Genomic DNA, 24,578 nt, shown 5'->3' on the forward strand with positions numbered 1-24,578 from the left:
GAAGAAGAAGAAGAAGAAGAAGAAGAAGAAGAAGAAGAAGAACAAGAAGAAGAAGAACAAGAAGAACAAGAAGAACAAGAACAAGAAGAACAAGAAAAAGAAGAGGAAGAAGAACAGAAAAAGTTGTTGCGGCTTTGCGGTCGTGTCTGTCACATAACTTTTCCGAAAACCCGCACAATATGAAATTGTACAAATCAAATCTAATAGGAAAGAATATTTTCTGGCAACCATAGTTTGAGAGTGATACAAACAAAACGACAGAAGCTTTAATGTCTCTGCTCAAGATTGTAGATCAACATGAAAGATATTCTCATGATGCCATTCTACTATGGAGTCAGGTCAAATGAAAGAGCAGGAAAAGAAGATGCTGACCGTTCTGCTTTGAAGCAACGTTTCTCAAAGATCACAAGATCACAAGATCACAAGATGACAAGATCACAAGACGATATCATTCATTTCCTGTGTTTTTACGCTCTGGTAGGTCAAGTACTAACTGACGCAGCATCAGTTCGTTATTTTGTGTAGAACTTCCGGCCGAATCTGTTCATGCTATTCTTCTTCTTGTGCTTTGTTCTATGGCTGAAACTCCCACGTTCACTCATGTTTACTTTAAGCACGAGTGGGGTTTTACGTGTATGATCGTTTTTACCCCACCATTTAGGCAGCCATACGCCGCTTTCGGAGGAACATGGTATTCGATATAGGGTAGCGGGTCATATGATCAGGCACAGGCCAGCCTCTTTGTATCCAGACAGGGCTTCACTCTCATCAGACGCCGGACGGTCCAGTCAGTGCGCCACCAGCCCATACTCACTGGTCAGCCAGTGCAGGAAAAGGCAAAGACTATGTAATCCTGGCTGCCATTAAAGTCGCGGTCTCTACTTCCACTGGCAACTTCATGAGCTAGAATCCTCCATGATAGGCCAACGAGTATGGAGAATAATAAAACTGGAACACTTAGCCAGGACTTTTATATCCTCTGGCGCCATAATTCTAACTTACCATCTACCCGCAGAGGTCAGCGGGTAGGGATACAGTCTGAATCGTGTTTTTGAAGTAAAAATAAATCACAGACGTCTGTAATAAACCAACTGAAACATAAGAACTGATGTAAAACAAAAAAACGGCTCAGCTTTGAAAGATTTAAAATACAGTCTTTGTGACTGAAGTTAGAGGAACAAAGTCTGACCAAGTTCAAATGAAATGGGAGGCCTGTTGTTCGTAAGATGATCACACAGTTAAGAAGAACAATGAGAAGACCAAAACTGATGAAAAGAAATAAAGAAACCAGAAATACACTTGGGATACAGCCATGAACATTGAACTGCACAGCCTTGATAACTTCATAATACCAACCAGTAATGACACCCATCCATCTACTTTAGCGACAGCACAACCAACACTTACGTCATCACCAAACCAACCAAGTAACCGACCAACTTATCAATTGAGCAAGCAAGTAAAGACATATTTTAGAACAGGGACTGACTTCGACAGAATGGTCACAAAGTTACGAATGATTTCTACGCGGACAGCATTAAATCTAGCTACACCATTATATCAAAATCAAATCTGTATGCAGAGATAAGCAAACACCAGGGCTGAGATGCACGACAAAGTGACCACCCAAACGGGAGCCACCCGCAGTGTTGGATTGGTTGAAACTGAGATGCACGACAAAGTGACCACCCAAACGGGAGCCACCCGCAGTGTTGGATTGGTTGAAACTGAGATGCACGACAAAGTGACCACCCAAACGGGAGCCACCCGCAGTGTTGGATTGGTTGAAACTGAGATGCACGACAAAGTGACCACCCAAACGGGAGCCACCCGCAGTGTTGGATTGGTTGAAACTGAGATGCACGACAAAGTGACCACCCAAACGGGAGCCACCCGCAGTGTTGGATTGGTTGAAACTGAGATGCACGACAAAGTGACCACCCAAACGGGAGCCACCCGCAGTGTTGGATTGGTTGAAACTAAGATGTGTTGTGATTTCAACCAATCAGAACCCGCGGTTTGTTCTCTCCCGTTTGGGTGGCGCACACTTTCGACTCGTGCCCCTCAGCCCTGAAGACAGTAGAAAGAAGAAAGTGGAGAGATAAAACCTCTATGTGGCTGCACTGGGTGACAGTATAGAGAAGAAAGTGGAGATATAAAACCTCTATGTGGCTGCAATGGGTGACAGTAGAAAGAAGAAAGTGGCGAGATAAAACCTCTATGTGGCTGCACTGGGTGACAGTATAGAGAAGAAAGTGGAGATATAAAACCTCTATGTGGCTGCAATGGGTGACAGTAGAAAGAAGAAAGTGGAGAGATAAAACCTCTATGTGGCTGCAATGGGTGACAGTAGAAAGAAGAAAGTGGAGATATAAAACCTCTATGTGGCTGCAATGGGTGACAGTAGAAAGAAGAAAGTGGAGATATAAAACCTCTATGTGGCTGCACTGGGTGACGGTAGAAAGAAGAAAGTGGAGAGATAAAACCTCTATGTGGCTGCACTGGGTGACAGTAGAAAGAAGAAAGTGGAGAGATAAAACCTCTATGTGGCTGCACTGGGTGACAGTAGAAAGAAGAAAGTGGAGAGATAAAACCTCTATGTGGCTGCACTGGGTGACAGTAGAAAGAAGAAAGTGGAGAGATAAAACCTCTATGTGGCTGCAATGGGTGACAGTAGAAAGAAGAAAGTGGAGATATAAAACCTCTATGTGGCTGCAATGGGTGACAGTAGAAAGAAGAAAGTGGAGAGATAAAACCTCTATGTGGCTGCACTGGGTGACAGTAGAAAGAAGAAAGTGGAGATATAAAACCTCTATGTGGCTGCACTGGGTGACAGTAGAAAGAAGAAAGTGGAGAGATAAAACCTCTATGTGGCTGCACTGGGTGACAGTAGAAAGAAGAAAGTGGAGATATAAAACCTCTATGTGGCTGCACTGGGTGACAGTATAGAGAAGAAAGTGGAGAGATAAAACCTCTATGTGGCTGCACTGGGTGACAGTATAGAGAAGAAAGTGGAGATATAAAACCTCTATGTGGCTGCACTGGGTGACAGTATAGAGAAGAAAGTGGAGATATAAAACCTCTATGTGGCTGCACTGGGTGACAGTAGAAAGAAGAAAGTGGCGAGATAAAACCTCTATGTGGCTGCACTGGGTGACAGTAGAAAGAAGAAAGTGGTGAGATAAAACCTCTATGTGGCTGCACTGGGTGACAGTAGAAAGAAGTGGAGATATAAAACCTCTATGTGGCTGCACTGGGTGACAGTAGAAAGAAGAAAGTGGCGAGATAAAACCTCTATGTGGCTGCACTGGGTGACAGTAGAAAGAAGAAAGTGGAGAGATAAAACCTCTATGTGGCTGCACTGGGTGACAGTAGAAAGAAGAAAGTGGAGATATAAAACCTCTATGTGGCTGCACTGGGTGACAGTAGAAAGAAGAAAGTGGAGATATAAAACCTCTATGTGGCTGCACTGGGTGACAGTAGAAAGAAGTGGAGATATAAAACCTCTATGTGGCTGCACTGGGTGACAGTAGAAAGAAGAAAGTGGCGAGATAAAACCTCTATGTGGCTGCACTGGGTGACAGTAGAAAGAAGAAAGTGGAGAGATAAAACCTCTATGTGGCTGCACTGGGTGACAGTAGAAAGAAGAAAGTGGAGATATAAAACCTCTATGTGGCTGCACTGGGTGACAGTAGAAAGAAGAAAGTGGAGATATAAAACCTCTATGTGGCTGCACTGGGTGACAGTAGAAAGAAGAAAGTGGAGATATAAAACCTCTATGTGGCTGCACTGGGTGACAGTAGAAAGAAGAAAGTGGAGAGATAAAACCTCTATGTGGCTGCACTGGGTGACAGTAGAAAGAAGAAAGTGAAGAGATAAAACCTCTATGTGGCTGCACTGGGTGACAGTAGAAAGAAGAAAGTGGAGAGATAAAACCTCTATGTGGCTGCACTGGGTGACAGTAGAAAGAAGAAAGTGGAGAGATAAAACCTCTATGTGGCTGCACTGGGTGACAGTAGAAAGAAGAAAGTGGAGAGATAAAACCTCTATGTGGCTGCACTGGGTGACAGTAGAAAGAAGAAAGTGGAGAGATAAAACCTCTATGTGGCTGCACTGGGTGACAGTAGAAAGAAGAAAGTGGAGAGATAAAACCTCTATGTGGCTGCAATGGGTGACAGTAGAAAGAAGAAAGTGGAGATATAAAACCTCTATGTGGCTGCACTGGGTGACAGTAGAAAGAAGAAAGTGGAGAGATAAAACCTCTATGTGGCTGCACTGGGTGACAGTAGAAAGAAGAAAGTGGAGAGATAAAACCTCTATGTGGCTGCACTGGGTGACAGTAGAAAGAAGAAAGTGGAGATATAAAACCTCTATGTGGCTGCACTGGGTGACAGTAGAAAGAAGAAAGTGGAGAGATAAAACCTCTATGTGGCTGCAATGGGTGACAGTAGAAAGAAGAAAGTGGAGAGATAAAACCTCTATGTGGCTGCACTGGGTGACAGTAGAAAGAAGAAAGTGGTGAGATAAAACCTCTATGTGGCTGCACTGGGTGACAGTAGAAAGAAGTGGAGATATAAAACCTCTATGTGGCTGCACTGGGTGACAGTAGACAGAAGAAAGTGGTGAGATAAAACCTCTATGTGGCTGCACTGGGTGACAGTAGAAAGAAGAAAGTGGAGAGATAAAACCTCTATGTGGCTGCACTGGGTGACAGTAGAAAGAAGAAAGTGGAGATATAAAACCTCTATGTGGCTGCACTGGGTGACATGTGAAACCATCGCTCCCTACTGAGTACAGAACTGTCACGTGGTTGCTGGGCTATTATTCCCCTCAGATGATCTACGCAGGGAAAACGTCCCGAGATTGACATCTATTATTGGGAAATGGAGACACGCTCGGACCCCATTGCCCGGGGAAGTTCCTCCCAGACCTGTCAGGCAGAAACGGGCCGTCAACAGAAGGCAAGTCCTGCCTGTGAGTGTCGAAGGGCTGTTTCACAAACAACCAGCGCAATGCAGCCTGTGCCAGTCCAACGTCAAGTTGTCACCTTTGTAAAACCGAGAAATGCCACAATTCGTCATGACAATAAGAACTGACCAAGCGTTGTTTTTTTGCGTTGCACAATTTACTGATGGACAACACATATATTACTAAACTCGATACAGGTTACTGATAGAACACACATATATTACTAAACTCGATAGCATGTTCTTGATTTGTTCGATTATGTCGCACCCAGTACAACAGAATAGGAAGACAATTCCGAAAGGATACATAATAAACGCAATAAACGACAGCAGCATATTCCACATCATACACAGTCACATGTGCAAAAGTATCTTCTCTGTCGAGTAACAAATACAAAGTAGGCTGTAAAAAGAAAAAAAATCAATTTTAATATACCCATTTGAATGAACAATAAAGTGTTGTTATTGCTATAGTTATTGTTATGGTTATTGTAAAAATGAAGTTAAAACCTGAGAATCCAGGACACACCCGTTTTCATGACAGGTTTGTGCACATTACGCCATGGCTGCCATTTTTTCAGACTCAACAAGAAGTGACAACTCAGAAAGGTCAAGACAATAAGCACCGTCTGATGGGCAACACTGAGAGGGATGACAGCATACTGACCAGGGTCTACTTCATTGTCCGTGCTGAGATGTCAGCACTAACAGCTCAACATAGGAGAGGAAATGCAATGAGACGACAACGACAGTTATATCACTGGCTGTTACGTTCCCCCTTGGGAGCAGGTTATTTGCAACTAAATAGAAAAGGCTTGGTCAGCACATAGGCAAATAGACCTATGGCGTTATTGCGAGTCCGCCTATTTATCACAAGCACTCAAATGCTTTCCAAGGGGACAGACAGAAAGGGCAAAAGGAAAAAGGGTGGGTACTGTCGGACAAATACCGTCTGAACAGGAAGTACCACCAGGAAATTTCTTCGGTGCAAAGTAGGTCCAATCAGTGAACCACGTCATGGGCATTTAGCAAGCAGACAGTGCACGACTAGTCCAGTCCACACAGCGTCATGGGCATTTAGCAAGCAGTCAGTGCACGACTAGTCCAGTCCACACAGCGTCATGGGCATTTAGCAAGCAGACAGTGCACGACTAGTCCAGTCCGCACAGCGTCATGGGCATTTAGCAAGCAGACAGTGCACGACTAGTCCAGTCCACACAGCGTCATGAGCATTCAGCAAGCAGACAGTGCACGACTAGTCCAGTCCACACAGCGTCATGGGCATTTAGCAAGCAGACAGTGCACGACTAGTCCAGTCCGCACAGCGTCATGGGCACTTAGCAAGCAGACAGTGCACGACTAGTCCAGTCCACACAGCGTCATGGGCATTTAGCAAGCAGACAGTGCACGACTAGTCCAGTCCACACAGCGTCATGGGCATTTAGCAAGCAGTCAGTGCACGACTAGTCCAGTCCACACAGCGTCATGGGCATTCAGCAAGCAGACAGTGCACGACTAGTCCAGTCCACACAGCGTCATGGGCATTTAGCAAGCAGACAGTGCACGACTAGTCCAGTCCACACAGCGTCATGGGCATTTAGCAAGCAGACAGTGCACGACTAGTCCAGTCCACACAGCGTCATGGGCATTTAGCAAGCAGACAGTGCACGACTAGTCCAGTCCACACAGCGTCATGGGCATTTAGCAAGCAGACAGTGCACGACTAGTCCAGTCCACACAGCGTCATGGGCATTTAGCAAGCAGACAGTGCACGACTAGTCCAGTCCACACAGCGTCATGAGCATTCAGCAAGCAGACAGTGCACGACTAGTCCAGTCCACACAGCGTCATGGGCATTTAGCAAGCAGACAGTGCACGACTAGTCCAGTCCGCACAAAGGGTAAGACAAAAAGAAAAGACAGAAACAGACACAAATATGTCCTGAACAAGGACGTTAACTGTCTAAGAAGTCGATACAGGCTTTTGTCCGTCACTAATTACTAGCTGAATGATTTCCCTTTGTTAATCATTAGCTTTTTTTACTTATTTTTTCTTCTTTTTTCCTCTTTTTTTTGCCAAGCACATCATTGTGGGGCTTTTAATGAATAACATGCATCCGTCCACTCACAATATATTTTCTTTCATCCTTCAACATTTACCACTCAAAAAGTCTATAGTATTAAAATTCATAATCATTAGCTTAGTTGACTTCGACTTCAAACGAAGCGACTTTTGCCGATAAAGGATAGGAACAACCCATTTTTTTCAGATAGGTATATTAGCTTAGTTGACCTCGAATTTAAATTTAAATTCGTGAACATAAAGGGTAAAAAGGCACCTTTAAGCTCAGGCGTCTGTGCCAACAGTAACCAGTGGTAACCAGCGGCATTTCAAGTGACTCGAGTGGGTCGCAGGTCTTATTGACACCGTTACTCTAATGCAGTGAAGTGACCAGCAAAACACCCTTTTTCGAACTTTGACATTAACAGACCAGCCGTCAGAATGTACCTCATTCAGTTTGGTAAATGAAGTAAGATTGGGAGGCGGCGGGTTGAGATATTTAACAAAAGTAGTCTGGTACGGTTCATTTGAAACATATTATTGTTTGCTTTTCATTTTTTGTCCAAAGCATTACAACTCAGATCGTTCTTAATTCCCCCTCCCCCCAAAAAAAAGCACACAAAAAAAAAGAACCAAAAAAAAAAGGAAATTCCTTCTGAATGTTACTTGACTTTAAAATCAAAATGAATGAGACGTCACCAGTGGACTACGCTTGATAAATACATGAGGAATGAATAGTCGGATTGTCAGATCATGTCAACCACACCTGACAACTCAAAGTGCAAATCATCTTCGTATGGTCTAATCACCACTGGCAGACGACAGTGCCCGGCAAAGGACATCAGATAACCCCAGAGCACCGAGAGTGCATCCGCCAAAGATCCAGTCATCGCAATGCAAAGTATTTCCACAGAAGAGTACACCAGTAATAACCCACAACGATGCAAGAATCACAACGAAATGGAAAAAGCCCAAGGATTTAATCAGCAATACTGACCGAGACTACAGCAGGATCTATGCCTAATAAGCCAAGATAACCGAGTCTACTGTCAATCAGATGACCACACAAGTTGTCCGGTGCAAGCAAAAACCCAAGGATTGGCCAGAGGGGAGAGACAGAATGTTTGACCACGTGCAGGAAAAAGCGATGGTGTCTGGTCAGCTATTGGCAATTACAGCAGCAGCCTGTTATTCGTCCGTATCGTCTGCTGATCGTAAGCAAGAAACGGGCTGAGTACCAAGCGCAGAGGAGGTAACTTTTACGTAGCAGGGATGGCGTTTGGTGTTAACTTGGCAAACATTTTGCCGATTTTTTTTCATGTTGGGTAGAATACGACACCAAGGATTGCTTAACACTTGCAAAAATGGCCAAATTTGCCGATGAAAATCTGAATCAAATGAAGCTGAGCGCTGACGTCCCTTTGTTTCTCAAACGAATTTTAGTCAGACCAATTTTTCACACGGAAGACAAGGACACAGAAATCAACCGGTAGGTTGAAATGGAAAATGAACACAATACAAAAAGATCTGTTGGGTATGAAAGCTAGAACGAAGTCAGAGTTACTTGTGCCAATTGATACTCGCCAATTCTCCTTGGTTAAAACCCTAACTTTCTTCAAGCTAGAACGAAGTCAGAGTTACTTGTGCCAATTGATACTCGCCAATTCTCCTTGGTTAAAACCCTAACTTTCTTCAAGCTAGAACGAAGTCAGAGTTACTTGTGCCAATTGATACTCGCCAATTCTCCTTGGTTAAAACCCTAACTTTCTTCAAGCTGATAAAATATTTGAAATTTTAGCTACAGGAATGGCCATATTCGTCGGGGTGAATTTGACAGAAAAAACGACGAAATAGGCGAACAATTGAGTTTCAGGGACAGCATGACGCCTGGAAACGACAGAAGACCTGTCAAGTCTCAATCTTCATCCTTCCACTCTATAGGCATTGACAGCCCACGAGAAAGCCACTGCCACAGCATGGGCTCACCAACAACCAGCGACCTTCAAAGCAATTTCTTTCATTAATTTGGTGTTTAACGTCGTTTTCAACCACGAAGGTTATATCGCGACGGGGAAAGGGGGGAGATGGGATAGAGCCACTTGTCAATTGTTTCTTGTTCACAAAAGCACTAATCAAAAATTTGCTCCAGGGGCTTGCAACGTAGTACAATGTATTACCTTACTGGGAGAATGCAAGTTTCCAGTACAAAGGACTTAACATTTCTTACATACTGCTCGACTAAAATCTTTACAAACATTGACTATATTCTATACAAGAAACACTTAACAAGGGTAAAAGGAGAAACAGAATCCGTTAGTCGCCTCTTACGACATGCTGGGGAGCATCGGGTAAATTCTTCCCCCTAACCCGCGGGGGGGGGGACCTTCAAAGCAAGCAAGTGTTCACAAACACCGTGTTTTATTCATGAGCAGAACAATTACGGACGAGAAGACGCTGAGAGGGAGAAAAAGAGTGACACGAATGATCCCCAGGGGGAAAAGCGAAGTATTTCTCATTCATAACGGGACTATCCCAAAGGCGGGAACATTTCGGCGGGAAACTGAAGACCGAATGTAATTAGTCATCCCACTGTGCCATGCTGACTGACGCCTTCGCTGTTCTCATTACTCTTTCCCCTTTACACACATTCATTGTAGCGTGAAGGCACATTGCATAAACCATACTTCACAAATGCCCTTAATTATTCCACCTCAATTTAATAACAGCTATGTCGACACGAGCCCAGGTGAATGATCTTACAAGTTCCTATTGTATTTCATTGGCTCTGTCGACGCCCGTTTTTAACCGCTTGCTTCCCTTTAAATAATAAACCGGCCATGGGGCATAGTCGCCCCAAACTAAATCTTCGAAATCTGTTCAACCGTTTGGACAGTCCAGAGCTGATACACAAAGGCTATGACCCAACACACGACCTATATGCACTATCAGTCTGTACTCAAAAAGGGGGAAAACACGTGAAACTCGCTTCCTACACCAGCCAGCGTTTTTTTCAAGCCTGTACAGCAGACGGAGAGGTCAGCAATCTGGCAGTCAGGGTCGGGATGGAGGGGGGGGGGGGTTGATGGAGGTCACGTGCACTAAAGGCTGTATTTATAACCTGACACACACCTGACAGGGCCAGACAAGACTGGAAGACAGGATCAGAACGGAATGATGTTTGGCACGCACACTGAGAGACGATGGGACTCACTCCTACACCAGACACAAGTACACAAATACACCTACACACACTCTCTTTCACACACACACACACACACACACACACACACACACACACACACACACACACACACACACACACACACACACACAATTACACACGCACACACACAAACACACACACGCAATCTCTCTTTCCCTCTCTCTCTCACACACACACACACACACACAGCCTTCGTCGAAGATTGCTTGGCCAAAATTTCAATCAATTTGATTGAAAAATGAGGGTGTGACAGTGCCGCCTCAACTTTTACAAAAAGCCGGATATGACGTCATAAAAGACATTTATCGAAAAAATGAAAAAAATGTCTGGGGATTTCATACCCAGGAACTCTCATGTAAAATTTCATAAAGATCGGTCCAGTAGTTTAGTCTGAATCGCTCTACACACACACACACACACACACGCACACAGACAGACAGACACACACACACACACCACGACCCTCGTCTCGATTCCCCCTCTATGTTAAAACATTTAGTCAAAACTTGACTAAATGTAAAAAGGAAACATAAAAAAGAGGGAAAAAGATTAAAAGAGTTAACTATAGCTAATACTGAATGCTTTCAATTTTCACATCTTGGGCGTTGGTTGCTATGTGTGTAAATATCATGGCCGTGATGCCTTGCGATCGAGCTTCGCTGTAATTTCCTGTTCCATAAAAAGAAGGATGCAATTTCCCAAGGCTAGACGCGTTGGATTTTCAGAGACACAAGAATTCTGCCATGGAAACCGAATAAAATTTTTTACCATCAAGCCTTTCCCACAGCAACGCACTCGACACACACAGAAACACACACAGACACACATACACACACACGCACATGTACGCACACATACACATGCTTGTATACACACATTCACACTTACACAGACAGACAGACACATACATACACACACACACACACACACACACACACACACACACGCACACATACACATGCTTGTATACACACTCACACAGACAGACAGACAGACAGACAGACAGACAGACAGACAGACAGACTGACTGACATATCACTAGTCATCGGCAGAACTTCACTTGGATCGATGCAGCCAATATTCCACGAGCAGATATGTTACGTGTTTCTTATTTAATGAATGTACATGTTCTAAAAAAACCAACCACGTTGTTGTTTTTGCTCACACATAAAATTTGATACCAAGTTTTTGTGCTTACGAAGTTTGCCAAGGGAAGTAATTGATGTGAACAGTTACGGACAGTAATTATCTTAAACCTGCAGCATGGATCTCCGCAGACGTAAATCGTCCTTCATGGAGAATTGAACTTCTATAACTTCACAGCAAAACTCGTTTGGAAAACAACGAACTCAAGTATTTTCCCGTAATTCTTGGCTTTGTTCCGCCGACACAAAATATCTTATTTAGACCTGAAGTTTGAATCTCCGTGATCGTAATCCGCCGTTTGTGGGCAACATAACTTCTCTAAGCTCCCAGCAAAATCCCGTTCAGAAGACGACGACCTGATGCATTTAGTCTTACTCCCAGGCTCTGTTCCTCCACCACGTTCAGAAGACGACGACCTGATGCATTTAGTCTTACTCCCAGGCTCTGTTCCTCCACCACGTTGACTCAGATGAACAGATTGACAAGGTATCTCAGACCTCAAGTACAAATCTTCAAAGGCGGTCTTCGCAGGTAAACTTAGTTCTCCCATTTCACAGCAAAGGTTGTCCCGAAAAAATACATTTTCCCCTTTTAATCATTGGCTTTGTTCCAACGACAATGTTAATGAACGACAATGTTAATGACCGACAATGTTAATGACCATGAACATTGGAACTATATTTCAAACCTGAAGCATGAATCTTCGTATTCGTAAACCGGCGTTCGCGGGGAGCGCATCTTCACTGATGTCAAGGCAAAAATATCCGGGAAACAACAACCTAATGCATACTTCCTAAATCACTGGCTTTGTTCCACGATCACGTCAAACCACAAAAGCAAAGCGATGATATCTCAGACCTGCAGCATGAATTTCCATAATCGTAAAGCGTTCTTCGCAAGAAACGTAACTCCTCTGATGTCACAGCCTAAGTCGTCTGGGAAACAATGTTCTCACGCATCTGTCCTTCAATCCTTGGCTTTGTCGTACAAGCACGTTAGCTTAAGAGATCCATTTCAGAAGACCCTCAAGAGTGCTGCTACTGCAAACAGATGAGGTCGTGTGCCTTGCACAGAGATAGAGATACATGTTGTGCTGACATTATCACAAAGGACAGATTATTGTGCGGACTTGGTTTGACGACTAAGACGCGAAGAGAACACGAAAGGAACCCCTAACGAAGTCGTTGCCATTCAAAGTGACAATCACTGATTCGCAATGATACTGACTCATACGACATCAGCACGCCTATGTAGTATTTTGGTTTAAAATAAACTTTGGACTCCCATTTCCTACGTTTTTTTACACTTACTAGGAACTGCCACAGCAAGAGTGCATACATACAATCATCTTCAACACAGTCATGCCTGACTTCACAGCAGTTTCAATATCCGCGAACAAAGGTTACACATCTGAACATCGGTAGGAAGAAACAGAATGAATTGAGTCAGGTTTACAGATAAAGATGCAAATGAAATGCACGGTTTGAGAAAATGTTCTTGTCAAAATATAAGGACAAACGGACTTAACTTGACACCCGGTGGAAAAACCTCTGTGTATGTCGCAACACATATTTTTCAATTTGCTCGCTGAAAACCGTCGCTAGATAAAATGTAACCGATTTTTGCATTTTGGACTGAACGGGGTTTAATCGAGGTAGATGCCAAATGTTTTTTTTTGTTTTTTTTTTCAAAATGAAAGTAACTGAGCGGATTATTGTTCGCTTACATCCTTGTGCCCCTTTGCATGGTGTCTGTGATTATCAACATGTTGGTGAATCTCCACAAACCTTGGCGCTATAGTGTAGAACCCTCAGCATTCACAAGCGTGTGCCCTATCAACATGTTGGTGAATCTCCACAAACCTTGGCGCTATAGTGTAGGACCCTCAGCATTCACAAGCGTGTGCCCTATCAACATGTTGGTGAATCTCCACAAACCTGGGCGCTATAGTGTAGAACCCTCAGCATTCACAAGCGTGTGCCCTATCAACATGTTGGTGAATCTCCACAAACCTGGGCGCTATAGTGTAGGACCCTCAGCATTCACAAGCGTGTGCCCCTTTGCATGGTGTCTGTGAATTTCATAATTTTCAGCTGAATCTCCACAAACCTGACCACTATACTAGGCCCCTCAGCATTCACACGCTCGACCTTGTCAAACGTAGAGATGTAGAGTCAACTTTGGTTTTGTGCACATTGCATTCTTTGATTTAACTAACGAATTTAAAAGCAAATACCGGGTATTATTTAAAAAAAATTCTGTATGAAAATACATTGTGTGTGGATGGAAGCATTAACCTTTGCCGGATGCCGCTTTTGACTACACACGCCCGACGATGCGGGTTTGTCTGAACCCATACATTTGAAAGAGGGTTTTTACCGTTTATTTCTCTAACGACGATGCGGGTTTGTCTGAACCCATACATTTGAAAGAGGGTTTTTACCGTTTATTTCTCTAACGACGGGGTGGGTTCAGGGAAACCCACAGCGCTACTTCAGTGGGTGCATGGAGTTTCTCCCTTCGCCGACTTCTTGCAGGGGAGGGGGAGGGAGAGGGGGAGGGAGAGACTGAGAGAGACTGAGAGACTAAGAAAGAGAGAGAGAGAGAGAGAGAGAGAGAGACTAAGAAAGAGAGAGAGAGAGAGTCTGGAGTCTGGAGTCTGGAGTCTGGATGGTTTATTGATTGGGCCTTGGGCCCATTTCAATTCGGGGTGTACACATTTTCATCATTCATGCTTCATGAAAAATAATCATTTTAATATTAATCATAATAAAATAAATCATCATCATCGTAATGACAGTCGACATGACGACTGTGGAAACAGGCATTTACAACAGCAAAACGTTTGGAAAAGGACAGTAAGCATCAGCACAAAATCCAGTCTCTGTCGCACTTCACTCATGTCTCTCTGTCCTCTTTCCGTCCATCCATCCATCCATCCATCCATCCATCCATCCAGCCATCCATCCATCCATCCTTCTATCCATCTCGTGTCCCTCTGTCCTCCATCCATCTAATCAACCGTCTGACTGTCCAACCATTCATCCGTCATCCATCTATTCATCACTCCATCTATCCCTTCACATGCCCTTTCACACGCAAATCTGCAAGCAGTTATATGCATAATCGTTGCATCTCTGATACATAGCATCACATTAACGTTTTCAAAAAAGACAAAACTGTATTACTGTTTTTTAAGCAATGGACAGAAAGCAGCAAAAATAGCATACACATAAAACAAGCTCGTGCAATATCTCATATTCACTGTCCCCACTCACTGCGTATTTTAAACGCGTTCATGATGAAGGTTGCAAGTCTAAGTAATATTGATCTGTTTGGTGTCGCTAGAAGTAGCGCCAGTTTAAAGCTTGATGGGCGGTTGTAATATTTTGCAGGTATGTAGTACTCGCGAATACCAGCATATTTTGGACATTTCAAAACAAAGTGAATTTCATCTTCGGTCTCGTTTGCGCAGAATGGACACAAGTAATCTTCAGCAGTTGACGACCGAGTGTGTCGTAATCGATGCACTTTGAGTGGCGAGACACCAAGTCTTAACCTAATCAGGCAGTTTCTTGCTTTGACGTGCTTCAGGTCATTTAAGTATGAAGACATAGATAAGGCTGACTTGAAAGTGCTATAGAAAAGGAATCGTTCTTTACTTTGTACTGTTTCTATCCACTCTTGCTTGTATAATGTGACTAGTCTGTTCTTGAATTCCGTTATGAACGCATTTTCATTTCCAACGCCTTGTTGAATCCAAACTTGGTCAAAGCCGTATTTGTACAGCACATAGCAAACTGATGACGCCCATGTTCTTTTATTTTGTTCGTGTAAATAAAGCAGCATTTTATAAGCTTTTTGTGGCAATCGATGACTAGGCATTTTCAGGATGCGCAACCAAAATCGTATGGACTTAACAAACGTGTTGACAAATAACGGGTGTCTGCCAGTTTCTCCATACACAAGTGTGTTTGGTGTTTTTATGCTTGTGTTCAGAAACCTCTTAAGGGCAAACAGATGCACCTTTTCGATAGGTGAATGGTCTGCATCAAGGCCCCAGACTTCTGCCGCATAATTGAGCATGGGCTGGATCTGGGAGTCGAATAGTTTATAGAATATGTTTGGTGATCTTTCTCCTAGAGTCCACAGTACCTTAAAAATACCAATCACACCCTTTCTTGCACGCAGCGCTAAATCGTTCAGCGTGTGAGAAAATGTCAACCTTGTAGAAAAGTAAATTCCTAAGTATTTATACATGTTCACAGTTTCCATTTCGATATTGCCATACATCCATTTTTCAATCGCTGCAATGTGACCACCATTTCTGAAGATAACTATGTTAGATTTTTCTAAATTAACAGTCAAGCCAAGATTACAAGCAGTTTGGTATAGCACGTTTATCTGGTTCTGTAACCCACACACAGTGTCGGAAATCAAAATAACGTCATCTGCGAACATGAGAATCAATATCTCAATAAAATCTGGGATAAGTTGTATACCGTGTCGTCCTTTTCGCTTGATTTCGTCCGCCAATTCGTTAATGAAAAGTGAGAACAAAATTGGACTATTTATTTCTCCCTGCTTCAGGCCTCTCGGACACATGAAAAGGTCAGTGACCTCTGCTCCTGCCCTAACTTTTGCTTTAACAACGTTGTACATACTAAGTATGGCTTGGTACATTTTACCTTTTATTCCTTTGCTTTGCAACACCTTCCACAGCTTTGTACGGTCTACTGAGTCGAAGGCCTTCTTGAAGTCAATAAAAGCAACGTATAGTTTTTTGTGTGACAGTAACTGTCTTTGTACCATAGCAAATAGAGTAAAAATATGATCGGTCGTACTGTACTTTTTACGAAAGCCAGCTTGACTTTCATTTAATAGGTTGTTGGATTCTACCCAACTAGTTAGTCTTTTGTTTATGATAAAGCTGTATAGTTTGCTGCAAATATTAAGTAATGATATGCCTCTATAATTGTCTGGATTGTTAATATCCCCTTTTTTATGAAGAGGGTGAATGATGGATTCAGACCAGTCTTCAGGATATGAACCTGATGTAAACAGTTTGTTGAAGAACCGGGCTAGGAATGGTACAACATGAAAAGCTGAATTTTTGAAAAGCTCACTAATAACACCATCTGGTCCTGCAGCTTTACCATTTTTTAATGCTCGTATGGCTTCGTAAACCTCTGTTTCTGTTATGTCATATTCCAGCATCTGGGTAGTCTCTAGTTCATTTTCATCTACTACCTCTTGTGCTTCGTCAACAGTAGTATTGTTTGCGTCCGTTTCTGTGAATGTGTTGAATACATTGTAAAAGTGTTCATACCATTGTTCAGTTTCTATTGTGTTAGCATTAGTTGTTTTCCTTGATAAAGACCTTATGGTTCTCCAGAATGTTTTAGGATCTTTGCCACTTTTTTGCAACAGTTCAATTGTTGCTTGTCTGTGGGCAACTTTTTTGCATCTGTTAAGTTCGTTGTACTCATTTCTGTTTTGTGTGTACACAAGTTTGTCTAAATTACCGTTGTGGACATTTCGTAAGTCATGTCTTACAGCTTGCCTCTTCTCTTTGCATTCAAAATCAAACCATGCCTGTTTACGTTCTTTTCCTATTGTTATACTTTTTTTCATGCATTCGCCAGCTATAAGCAGTCCTTCTGTAAACTTTCTAATCGAGGCATTTACATCCATGTCTATTTTGCTTTCTGCTTCAATAAAACAGTGTTTTACCTCTTCAGAAATTACACATGCCATAAATTCTTCCCTTTTATCTGGGCACCAAACGAGTTTGTCAATTCTATACGTCCCTGGTTGTTTTCTATCCAACTCATGTATTTCACTTTGTATTTGAATGTAGCACTCGACAGGCATATGTTTTGACTCAATTTTTTCCGCTACGTGCACTCTGATGTGCAAATCAAGGAGGAGTCTGGAGACAATAATATAGTCAATCACACTACAACCCGAGGTGGATATATATGTGAAATTCCCCCGCTCGTCACCCTGGCCACCGTTCAAAATTTTCAGATCGAACTGTTCGCAGACACTGAGTAAACATTTACCATATTCGTTCAGTTCTTTGTCTTTTGAGTTCCGTTTCACACAGTCTTTTTCTACGTAATCCTCGTGTATCGAAAAAATGTCGAGATTCTCATCGAGAAGTGTTTTGTGCACCGCATTTCTCGAACTTGTTCTGGCATTTAAATCACCAATTAATATAAAAGGGAGGTCACCACAGTCTTGTATAATATCCATCATGCAATGTTCAATGACAGCTATGCCATTCGAAATGTCCGTTTCTCTGTAATACACAGAATTGATTGGGGGCACGTACACACCCAATAAGATCACGTCCTGGTCTGTGGCCAAGAGACTCTTCGACAACTTTAGAATTATCATGTTGTCGTATTCTGTTTCTATTCTAGTCACAAAGCGGGACAGTTCTTTTCTGACAAGCAGAGCAGTTCCTCCGGAAAGGCGTGCAGTTACACTATCTGACAGTTTTATGCCCGGGGATACAAATACTTCATGAGTCGGGAATATCAAAGTCGGAAAAGTTATTGAAAAAGTTTCCACGAGTAGCACAAAATCAAATGTTGATAGATATGAACCTATATCTGGATCATAGAGGCGTTTTAGACCTTCAAGATTATACGTCAAGAAACTTACGGTTTTAGTCGAATGGAGTTGATTAACAGGGGCCCGGCCGACATCCTATCTAGCGCCTTCGCCTTCGTCTGTGACCCTATTGGTAACCGTGGATACTGGCGTCGTGCTGTGGACCCCACAGTCAGCAAGAGTCATCTGGCGCTTGTCCATTCCCTCCCTCACAGTCTGAGCTCGTGCTCGAGTGAGGGGGCGCTTGTCAGGCACCTCGGCGATGACGTCGTTCTCCTCTGCATTGTGTTGTGTCGCGGGTGACACCTCTGTTGCTTGTGCAGTGGTGTCCGTGGCGCCTTGTATGGAGAGCTCTAAAGCTCGCAGGTTTCCCTCCTGTACGTCGTCAGACTCGTCTCCACTAGTCTCCACCAGGGCTGCTGATCCGGACGGATCTCCTGCTTCCACTGTATCCCCGTTGACCTCCTCAGTAGGCCCCCCACCAGCCGGCATCTCTAGGCTGTGCGTTGAAGCGTCGTCTGAGTTGACCTTGGTCTCCTGCTGTTGGGCCGCTGCCTGGTGTGTGTTGTCGGTACCTTTACTGGTAGCTGGCGCGTTCCCTGGCTGACTGTCTTCGTCTGGGCTGCTGTGTGTCTTTCTAGCTGTGGTCTCGTCTTCCATCTGGTAGTCTCGAGGTGCTGTAGTTCGTAGGTCGGCCTTTCCTGTCTCTGGGTACCGTGTATTCTCGCGTGATGTTGCGGAGTAAGTCTTTGAGTTGGGGGCGCTTTGTGGGATCCTCCGTGCCTCGGGCTCTTGGCGGTGCAAGTAGGCGTCCCAATCTTGGTAAGAGCTCCTGTCATACCAATCATGGTTCCAGTCGTTGGTGTTGTAAGGGTCTGCATTGTACTGGTGGCTGTGGGAGTCCCCAAACATTCCGCTTTGATAGCGCTGCTCTGTTGAGTACTGTGTCGGCACTGCATCTGTATCATAGCGAATCGTGTGTTCATCCGACTCTTGGTAGGATCTCCTGTCATACCATGCTTGGTTAGTGTTCTTGGGATTGTAGTCCTCAGCTGTGTTGTGGCGGTTGTAAGAGTCCCTGCGGGATCTGCTATGTGAGCGCTGACCTGTAGTTTGTCTCCACTGCTGACCGCCCTCGCTGTCTCTGTTGTAGTCGTTTCGTGAGCTGTGCTGCTGCTCGTGTAGAGTTCGTCTCCCTCTCCCAAAGGATGAACTCCGGTTGTAATGCCGCTGTTGTAGTGGGCCATCTACAACGAGTTTGTTGCCCCTGTAGTAAGCTTTCAGCCCTCTGTCACGATGCTCCTGGATGATGTTCTGTTGTCTGGTAGTGAGGTCAGCTGCTACAGTGATGTTCTTCCTTCTAAGCGCTTCTCTGCCTGTTGTGAGCACTTCTAATTTGTCGGACCATCTTGCAAATCTTGCAATCATTGGTTGTGGCCTTGCTGGGTTGCTGTCGTGCTTTTTGTTTCCAAGGCGATGGGCACGCACGATGTCTGTCCTGTCCCAATGTTTTTCTGGAACAGTATCTCTTAAAACGTCCAGCACCTTGGTGACGCACGTATAGTAGTCTTCGTCTGCGGACTGTGCGATGTTGAAAAACTTCAGATTGTCACGTCTAGAAAAGGCTTCTAGCTTGTCTATCTTGTCGTCTAGTTCTGCAGCGGTTTGGTTAAGTCTCTCTTCAAGGGTTGTAACTGCAGCGTGCGTATCCCGTGTTTCCTGCAGCATAGAGAAGTAGTTTTGTTCTAAGTCGTCTGCTTTTGACTGTATGGACTGAATCTGCTTTCTGACGTCACTGAACGAGCTGTCCATTTTGGTCATCAGTTCACTGTTCAGAGATTGAAACTTTCTCTCCTGTGTGTCAAAGAGTCTCTGCATTGTTGCTAGGTCCAGCGGACCCCCTTCCACTGCACTGTGCTGGTGGAGATTATGTTGCTGTACACCACCATAGTATGAGGGCGTACATGCTGGTACTGATGCTGGCACCACCCACGGGTATGGGTCCGCCCCTCCCGACACCGCTGGGTAGTTGTTGTGGTTGGCCAGGTATCTGAGGTAAGTATTTCTCTCTTCCCCTGACCTCGCTGGCCCAGGGTTGGCCTCCACATCGCCGCAGGAGAGCAAGTATCCAGCAATGAACACAAACGCACTCATTGTGAGCAGCGGAAGTGTAAGCATGCTTGCTTGTTGTGGGCTGATGCAAAGCTTATATCTCGCATGTTCTTTGCTCGACTGTGTTGCGTTTCTTTTCATGCTCAGTATAACTGCAAGTTCGAGCCACGACCGCCGCAAACTGTCAACGCACGGGGAAACAGTGAGTGAGTTGTAGTCTGTACTGTCACACACTGCCACAACAATAAACATTGTCGTCAGCATCGTGGTCCGAACGCTACTCACTGGCCAGTGCACGTGCAGCGAGTGTTTTTTGGCTGCCTTTTCTTTACTCTTTTTGCTTCTTTGACTCATGTAGGAAAGAAAAGTCCAATAAAATCCGCCACAAGCCATTCTGGCACTCAGATCTGGCACCTTCATGTTCCTTTAGTGCTCCCACGCAAGTCAGTATAAAAAAGTATCCACTTAGGAACTTTCTTCCGCTAAAACTTAGCAAGTTTTGCGGAGCAAATTTTGTGCGACTGCTCGGTCCCGGCACGCAGCATTCAGTCAGAGAGAGAGAGAGAGAGACTAAGAAAGAGAGAGAGAGACTAAGAAAGAGAGAGAGAGACTAAGAAAGAGAGAGAGACTAAGAAAGAGAGAGAGAGAGACTAAGAAAGAGAGAGAGACTAAGAAAGAGAGAGAGAGACAAAGAGAGAGAGAGAGAGACTAAGAAAGAGAGAGAGAGACTAAGAAAGAGAGAGAGAGACTAAGAAAGAGAGAGAGAGACTAAGAAAGAGAGAGAGAGAGAGACTAAGAAAGAGAGAGAGGGAGACTAAGAAAGAGAGAGAGAGAGAGACTAAGAAAGAGAGAGAGAGACTAAGAAAGAGAGAGAGAGACTAAGAAAGAGAGAGAGAGACAAAGAAAGAGAGAGAGAGACTAAGAAAGAGAGAGAGAGAGACTAAGAAAGAGAGAGAGAATTGAATTGAATTGAAATGAACTTTATTTTACAAGGATTTAGATTTAAGGCTACGCCTTTTCTTACAATCTGTCCTTGGGACGCATAGACACACAATTATATAATAAAAAAAAAAAATAAAAAAAAAATTAAAAATTAAAAAATTAAAAAGTTAACCAACAAAAGGAGGTCGGAAAACGTGATAATAAAGATGACGATGATGATGATGACGATAATGATGATGATAATGATGATGATAAAGATGAGGCATGAAGAGCATACATATGTGGTTATTCATAAAATCAAATGCATAAACAAGCTGGTGGCAATCGAACATGTAGCAATAGTGTAACAAAAATATGTTCAGAATATACAATGCACAGCATATTTTTGACGTAATACTAAGTTTGGTAAGTCAAAAGGCGTTAAACTACTCAGACATTAAGTGGCTTTTAACACATTTTTTAAAACTTTTTAATGACTTTAGGTGCTTGAAGGATGATGGAAGTGAATTCCAAACTGAAGTACCCGAAAAAGCAAGACTGGTCTTATACAGGTCAATTCGTGGAATTGGTGGGATCAAGTTGACCGACCCATATCTGTGGGTATCTTTATTAAATAATGATGTAATGTAAATCGGCACTTTACCGTGATACAATTTATGCATGAAAATGGCTTTGTTTAACTTGAGATGCTTTTCCAGTGGAAGAAAGTTAAGCATTTTTAATTTCATATCTGTTGAGGCATTATCCTTTACGATGAGTTTGGCCGAGAGAGAGAGACTAAGAGAGAGAGAGAGAGAGACTAAGAAAGAGAGAGAGAGAGAGAGACTAAGAAAGAGAGAGAGAGACTAAGAAAGAGAGAGAGAAAGACTAAGAAAGAGAGAGAGATTAAGAAAGAGAGAGACTAAGAAAGAGAGAGAGAGAGACTAAGACAGCGAGAGAGAGAGAGAGACTAAGAAAGAGAGAGAGAGACTAAGAAAAAGAGAGAGAGAGACTAAGAAAGAGAGAGAGAGAGAGACTAAGAAAGAGAGAGAGAGAGACTAAGAAAGAGAGAGAAAGAGACTAAGAAAGAGAGAGAGAGAGACTAAGAAAGAGAGAGAGAGAGACTAAGAAAGAGAGAGAGAGAGACTAAGAAAGAGAGACAGAGAGAGAGACTAAGAGAGAGAGACAGAGAGAGAGACTAAGAGAGAGAGAGACAGAGAGAGAGACAGAGAGAGAGAGACAGAGAGAGAGAGACAAAGAGAGAGAGAGAGACAGAGAGAGACAGATAGAGAGAGAGAGAGACAGAGACAGACAGTCAGATAGACAGACAATCAGATAGACGGATAGACAGATAGACAGATAGACAGACAGACAGACAGACAGAGCAACTGACAACAGACATACAGACAGAGAGATACGGACAGACAGACAGAGAGACAGACAGTCTCTTGGAGACAAACAGGCAGACAGACACCGTTCCGCCGCTTTGGTAATTATGGGTGTAGCAGAACCCGCGCCGTCGGCAGAGGGATAGTTACAATCACTACTACTCTTTAAAAGTATGAACTCAGAACTCAGAACTCAGAACTCATTTAATTGTCATAAAAACACAGTAAAGGGTTTATCAGACACGAAGTGGATATTTGTAAAGACAAGAAGAAATATCGTCCATGGAGCAGTGATTACAACATTGTTATGTATCTGTAGTTATGTCATTATTGCGTATAATCATGCAGTTGTATACAAATTCAGCAAGTTGTTGCTGTATCGATACGTCTTGCATCGTCATCAGCTGACTCGGATTTCGAGCATTAACACGTGCATGTTCCATAAGCTGCAAGCGTAGATCATGAAATCTTGTACAACTATCCAGGAAATGGAGCTCGTCTTCAATTACGCCACACACGGTGCACTTTCTATCCTCTCTGGGTGTGTTTGTGTATCTCCCCCTTTCGATTTTTAAATCGTGAGCGCTAATACGCAATCTACACAGTGCTTTTCTGTGTTTGGGGTTGGTTACACATGTCAAGTATGCTTCACAGTCGTAATCGCCGTCAGTAATTGTGTTGTAGTATTGCAGTTTTGAGCCCTCAGTCTTCTTTCCTTGCCAAAATCGTACGTATTCGTATTCTAGTCCTCGTCGTAGAGTTTTCATCAGCGCATTCTTTTGGACTGCTGACTGAAGTATCCAGTTATGGTCCAGTCCGAGGTTACCTATGATTGCTCGAATGAAATGTATCCATTGCGGTGAGCTGTCTTGTGGTCTGTCGATCATGTCAGCGTAAGCCTGTCGTAAATATGAATTTTCTTCTGACTCAACGATGTGGGTCCAGAAGTTTATTGTTTGTTCAATTAGTTTTATACCCACAGGGAGTTGCCCGAGCTCTGCTAGCGTTGGCAAGTTCATTGCTTTACTGTGGACGCCAAGAAGGCGTTTACGTAGAGGTTACATGCCGAGTCTCAGTGATTATTAAAAATAATGGTCGAAGTTGGCGGATCATGAAAAATGCGAGCTTCAGCGAGCTTTTTCATGACCGCGAACTGAGACCATTATTTTTAATAATCACTGAGACGAGGTGTGTAACCTCTTTATTCCTCCTTTCTTCAGTTATTCAAAGAAAACAGGAGTTTTTGTGCGAAAGTTTGATCGAATCCGAATCACTCAACCAGTCAACCTGCGCAGGCGATCGATTAATGCGCGGTTGTATAGTTCCGTGCAAATCATTCCATTCTGTTAACACTTCTGGTCAGTTTCCCTGTTTTAGACTAAAATCAAGTACACAGATATGCTGTTATTCTGCTGTGGCGGTAAAAGCAGATATTGTGTGTTCTGTTTATGTTTTAGTATCGTTTAGGATAATGTTCTTTTGTCAAATGGGACTAGCAGACGAACTTTTGCACCCGTGTTCCAACGTTAATTACTGTATGAAGTTCAGTTTTCTGAGGAAAATAGTGTATGAAACCGCTTTATGTTGTTTAAATTGATGAGATGTGTGCATTTGGTTGCGTCTGATCTGTTTATAAAATGAAATATTGTTGAAAACTGACCGTCGGATTGCAGTCAGTGTTGTCGAAGAAACTGCGTTAAAAGAAGGGGAACTACTCTTGTCGGCAAGAGTATGAGTTACTTGCCTTGGGAATCTGCTTGTGATGAACGGTGTGTGCACGGCAGATCTAGATTCAGAAAACAACCTAACACATGGATTTTATATGGAGATTCATGTGTTCAGGCCTGTAGTTGTTAATTTAAATGCGGTATGTTTGTATTGTTTGCTCCAGAGATGTATATTTCGTACGTATAGAGCGTTCGGAACTTTTCAGTCGCAAAAGTAGTACCAAAACAGAACAGCTTCTCAACCCATTGCACTATCGAGGATTCAGGCTGTTGCTGGCTCGTTATTTGTTTGGTTGCTGGGTCATTATCGAAAAATAACTAGCTCTACAAGTTTACAGAGGTAAAGAAGCAGAGGGGGGAATAATGAATTTTAAATGCACTTGTTCATGGGGTAGATTATTCGATAGACACT

General features: G+C 43.3%; 2 protein-coding genes across 2 annotated transcripts in view; both read right to left on the reverse strand.

Annotated features, from left to right (window-relative positions):
• LOC138965455 (general transcription factor 3C polypeptide 1-like) overlaps window positions 1-24,578 on the reverse strand; it is a 309,846-nt gene that overhangs the window by 52,897 nt on the left and 232,371 nt on the right. The window lies entirely within an intron of this gene.
• On the reverse strand, window positions 14,034-20,374 carry LOC138965451 (uncharacterized). The gene is made up of 2 exons (XM_070337609.1): window positions 18,070-20,374; window positions 14,034-14,501 (listed from the first exon to the last, which is right to left on the reverse strand). The coding sequence occupies exon 1, from the start codon at window positions 20,269-20,271 to the stop codon at window positions 18,115-18,117; it is 2,157 nt and encodes a 718-aa protein (XP_070193710.1). The 5' UTR covers window positions 20,272-20,374; the 3' UTR covers window positions 14,034-14,501; window positions 18,070-18,114.

The sequence above is a fragment of the Littorina saxatilis genome, linkage group LG4, assembly GCF_037325665.1.
Source record: "Littorina saxatilis isolate snail1 linkage group LG4, US_GU_Lsax_2.0, whole genome shotgun sequence".
NCBI classification, from domain to species: Eukaryota; Metazoa; Mollusca; class Gastropoda; order Littorinimorpha; family Littorinidae; genus Littorina; species Littorina saxatilis.

Coding starts and splice junctions, on each gene's coding strand:
- LOC138965451 (XM_070337609.1), bottom strand. CDS start 20,271: ATGAAAAGAAACGCAACACAGTCGAGCAAAGAACATGCGAGATATAAG.